Consider the following 5,470-nt stretch of genomic DNA (forward strand, 5'->3'; position numbering starts at 1 on the left):
GAAAACATTCAAAATTGGCAATCAAAAAATTGAACGGCTGTACGTTTGCATTGATGGATACATCAGTAGCAAGCCAGAACAGAATTTATGGCTTCCAAACCAACTTGGAAATTTGAATTCAGTCGTAATTGCCCCCGCTTTCATCAAAAATTACATAGTCAAACCCGAAAAATCATTTGTTGATGGCTATGTTAATGGTGACTGGACTACCTACGATGCAGGAATCAAAAATTTGCCCGAAGAAAAGCTGCCCAATGTCACGTACAGATTCATGGATTTCATGGATTCTCAAATTATGTTTTACTTGGCAGACGAATGGTTTGATTGGGGGTTGATTGTAACCTGGGAACCCGTCGGACGTCCCGAAAGTGGAGAGTTGAACAGTTTCCAGACAGCCCTGGCTTGCAGAGGAGCCAACCCAGATGCAAAAGAGGCAAAAGAGTGCGTGTATGTGACCGTGTACAAGGAACTCGATCACGTGAGACTAAAATTGGGCAGAGGACATGGACTCCTATTTGATGATTGGAATCTTCGGACCCGCGGGATGTAAGTTTTATATGGGTTTCGGGATCTTTTTTTCCCGTTTGCCCCCCCAGCACGTTATGCACCCCGAGTTACAGAGGACGTGTCAGTACATAATAAATCATTATGTAAAATTGTGGCACGTGCGTCTGGCGGGGTGTAAATAATATGCTAGACGTGGGAGGGGGGGCACGAACAGAAAAGATTAGGTTTTCGTACTAATTTCCTGGTCGAGATTTTGGTTGTTGTCCACCGCTAACAATCGGCAATCGGAAAAAATTGAAGTAAAAAAATTGATATAGGAAAAATCTCTCACTTTAAATTAAAGTGAGAGATTTTAATACTATTTTATTCAAATTTTAATTTCCAAATTTGTTCTTAAATATTGTTTCATTAATCTTCCTTAGCTGACGGGGCACACCCAATGAACAGAAAAAAAACAAGATATTTTGGATCTATTTTGGGGTCTTTCCTATTAAAGCCCCCCCATGAAATTATAGCCCCCCATTATTGTATAATTACCATGTTTGGAGGGGCTATAGGTCTGACCACTAAGCTTGGGGGGGGGGGGCTATAATGTGACCCCTTTTTGTTTCACTGTTATTTTTTTATTTTCGCATTTTTTGTTTTAAATATGGAAAATATTGTAAAAAACGGTGACCCATGTTATTTATGGCAAGTCATGAAAACCAAAGTACGAATCTGAGCAGGTACAATTTAGTGGTCTTTCCCATTATAGCCCCCCCCATGAAATCATAGTCCCCCATTATGGTATAATCACTATGATGGGGGGCTATAGGTTATCTGACCACTAAGCTGGTGGCGGGGGGCTATAATGGGAAAGACCTCAATGTAGATGCCAGTTAATACGCACCTACGTTAACATTCTAAAATGACTAACGTCTGCAGTGCCAGAAGTTAAAATGACAGAAGTTCCGACTTAGAAAGAAGTTGACTTCCGTTGAATTTTGTCATTTTAAAAAATGTTTGTGTTTTAAGTATGGTTACGCGCCTCTTCTGAAGTCACTTCAAAATTCTGATTGAATATCTCGAACCGCTTTGCGATTCTCGATAAACGCCATGAAGTTCTCAGTGACTTCAAACGGAATCCCATAACTATTACAACTAGATAAATTGACCTGATTGTTTAGTGATAAATGGAATATTCTTGTTTGTGGTGCGAATTTTGGATTCGCTAAAAAACACCCCACTACTATAAGAAAGTTCAAGCATCTTGCTATCTGTCTTTTGGAATCCTATCGTGGAGAGACTTCAGGTTTAATTAAGTAATTACCTTATCTGAACAATTTGATTGCAGACTATGTAATTCTGTATGAACCCTATATCTTTTTATAACTTTTTTTGTCCATTGTCTATACATTACTATAGTGATGGTATGCTGTATTTGAAATCGGAACAAAAGTGCACTTTTAAAAATTTTACATTAATTATCTTGGATAGATTTTTTTTTTCTGTTTTAGTTGAAAAATTTGTGATTGCTGACTTCTCGGCCGTGTACCTGTCAGCAGCAGAATGGCTAGCTGGTTCAAGCGAAGGTTTCCCAAAGGGAACATATATCTACAAACTGGCTCAGAATTATGTTCCCGGACATTCAGTTGCAAAAGAATCCAGCAATGAGAACGAAGCTGTCGACCGGAACGAACTAATCAGAGTTGCCAGAGATAATGGCGGTTATACATCCTTTGGAAGTAGCTACAACGGAAGTTATTCGTACCCAACCTATGGAAAAAGCTACTACGGAAGCTATTCGTACCCACCCTATGGGAATAGCTACTACGGAAGTTATTCGTACCCACCCTATGGAAATAGCTACTACGGAAGCTATTCGTACCCACCCTATGGAAATAGCTACTACGGAAGCTATTCGTACCCACCCTATGGAAATAGCTACTACGGAAGCTATTCGTACCCACCCTATGGAAATAGCTACTACGGAAGCTATTCGTACCCACCCTATGGGAATAGCTACTACGGAAGCTATTCGTACCCACCCTACGGAAGTAGCTACTTCGGAAGTTATTCGTACCCACCCTATGGAAATAGCTACTATGGAAGCTATTCGTACCCACCCTATGGAAATAGCTACTACGGAAGCTATTCGTACCCACCCTATGGAAATAGCTACTACGGAAGCTATTCGTACCCACCCTATGAAAATAGCTACCAAGGAAGCGATTGGTACCCACCATATGGAAGTAGCTACTACGGAAGCTATTCGTACCCGCCCTATGGAAATAGCTACTACGGAAGCTATTCGTACCCACCCTATGAAAATAGCTACCAAGGAAGCGATTGGTACCCACCATATGGAAGTAGCTACTACGGAAGCGACGGGAATCCACCATTTGGGAGTAGCTACTACGGAAGCGACGGTAATCCACCCTATGGAAACAGCTACTACGGAAGCTATTCGTACCCACCCTATGGAAATAGCTTCTACGGAAGCTATTCGTACCCACCCTATGAAAATAGCTACCAAGGAAGCGATTGGTACCCACCATATGGAAGTAGCTACTACGGAAGCGACAGGAATCCACCATTTGGGAGTAGCTACTACGGAAGCCACGGGAATCCACCTTTTGGGAGTAGCTACTACGGAAGTGACGGGAATCCACCTTTTGGGAGTAGCTACTGCGGAAGTGACGGGAGTCCACCTTTTGGGAGCAGCTACTACGGAAACGACGGGAATCCACCTTTTGGAAGTAGCTACTACGGAAGCGACGGTAATCCACCTTTTGGAAGTAGCTACTACGGAAGCGACGGGAATCCACCTTTTGGGAGTAGCTACTACGGAAGTGACGGGAATCCACCTTTTGGGAGCAGCTACTACGGAAGCGACGGGAATCCACCTTTTGGAAGTAGCTACTACGGAAGCGACGGTAATCCTCCTTTTGGAAGTAGCTACTACGGAAGCGACGGGAATCCACCTTTTGGAAGTAGCTACTACGGAAGCGACGGGAATCCACTTTTTTGCAAGTAGCTATAGTGGATTGGACATCGGATCAGGATGTGGATACTTGGGTTCCTCGGAATGTAGAGGCGGATACTCTGGAAGCGGAAGCGGAGGATTGGTTGACGACAGCAGTGGATACTTATCTGGCAGCGGTGAAAGTGAGGATCTTGTTGATGAAAACATAATCGGAAACGGTATTGATCTGATAAACACGAACACCGGAGAAACAAATACAAACACTGCTCCTATAGACGATACCTATAATTCTGCAAGTGCAGCTGGTGCTGGAGTCCAAACAGAGCCGGATCCAGTCCCGGAAGAAGTAGCCGTTGCCGTTGGAGGAAGTAACATCGAAGACATACAAGTCAATGCGAAAGAAGATGAACAAACCATTTCAAGCAACGAGCTCTCAGTTGGCTGCACTCTTCCAGAAGAAAGTTCTGGCTCCAGCAGTCGAATGAGACGATCAACTGGAACGTTGTCCAACTTAATCTTCTATCGTCAATTCAATTCCTCGGATGCATCGACGCTTAATGGTATTGTTGGTGATGGGGTGTTTGACGCATTCTGGGGTTTTGTGGCAACCTTTTACAAAGTAGGATCCGCCGTAAATGCCACCAACACTTTTCAAATTGTGTTGGCTTGTGATGGACAACTACGACAATACTGGAAGCCCGCGTTGTGTTTTGTCTTTCGTTTTTGTGCAGATGGACAATATCCAGACAAGTGATGGCCAGTACATGATAATAGGAGCTTTTGACAACTCAACCTGTGAGTGTTTGAATTTTGAAAACAATAAACGCATTAACATAATTCTGGGTTAAAGTTAATAGAACCCTTTGCAAGCAACTGCAGTTGAAAAAAAATGGAATTCTTGTCGTTTGTGCCCCCCCAACCCAGTACGTTATGCGCCCCCCAGTTACAGAACACGTGTCATTACATAGTAAATCATTATGTAAAAATATGGCACGTGCATCTGGTGGGTGCAAACAGTATGCACGCACTAAGCTGGGGGGGCACAAACGGAAAAGATCAAAAAAATGATTACTGCAACAATCAACAAAATTTGATTTTTTTCACGATAATGAGTGAGAGCTTCCTTTTTCTCCAAGAGAAAGCTTGCAAATTTATCTAATTATGTTTGTGGAAATTCTTTTTGCTTCCCACTTGGCTTGGTTCCTCCAAATATTTCCTCGGATGAAATCTAATTGATCAGATCAAGAATTTTACCCATATTAGTAAACTTATGAGAAACATCTGCATACCACAATTGGAAAAAGATACTACTTGAATCTATTCTGCTCTTTTTACAGACGTCAGTCCGTTCTCAACTTTATTTGGATGGCATAAAAAGTATTAGAGGCCAAAAAAGTACGGATCTATTCTGTTCCCCCCCCCCCCCCAGCTTAGTGAGCATAAATTTTTTATGACCCCCAGGCGCACGTGCTATTTTCTTACATAGTAACGTGCTATATAACAACATTTCATTTGTAATTGGGGGTCAAAAAAAACTTGGGGGGGGGGACAGAAATGATCCAAAAGTACATTCGTTGACAAAAGTAAGCTCGAATCGCAGCTTTCATGGTTAACTACATGTCTCTGAGAAGCACTAAAAATCAATAAAATATATTTCGAATCAGAGAAAATTTTGATACAATTCGAAAGCGGAACGGTACAGAAAGCGGAATTGTATCAAAATTTCTCTGATTCGAAATAAATTTTATTGATTTTAGCTACGCTAATTTCTAGAATTAGGATAAAGAAAATTTGGATAAAAGTTTTAAGTTTTCTAAACAAGATAATAAGACGTTGAGCTCAACGTGAAATTGTTCAACTTGATCATGAAACGCCTTAGTTTACAATGCAAATATTTGCTACAAATGGTGTATACGTGATCAATTTCACGTGGGACTGAATTTACTGCTTCTTATGAAAACTTAAAACAGTTGTCAAGATTTCCTTCCCTTATGTTAT

At 41.5% G+C, this 5,470-nt stretch overlaps 1 protein-coding gene across 1 annotated transcript; it reads left to right on the top strand.

The window, feature by feature from the left end:
- Positions 1–7: 7 nt before the first annotated feature.
- Positions 8–4,288, top strand: LOC142356564 (uncharacterized). The gene is made up of 3 exons (XM_075408437.1): positions 8–546; positions 2,004–3,477; positions 3,518–4,288. Exons 1-3 carry the CDS (start codon positions 504–506, stop codon positions 4,224–4,226), a joined length of 2,226 nt encoding a protein of 741 aa, XP_075264552.1. The 5' UTR covers positions 8–503; the 3' UTR covers positions 4,227–4,288.
- The last annotated feature ends 1,182 nt before the right edge of the window (positions 4,289–5,470 follow it).

The sequence above is a fragment of the Convolutriloba macropyga genome, unplaced genomic scaffold (assembly GCF_964194025.1).
Source record: "Convolutriloba macropyga unplaced genomic scaffold, txConMacr16.3 SCAFFOLD_2388, whole genome shotgun sequence".
NCBI classification, from domain to species: domain Eukaryota; kingdom Metazoa; phylum Xenacoelomorpha; order Acoela; family Convolutidae; genus Convolutriloba; species Convolutriloba macropyga.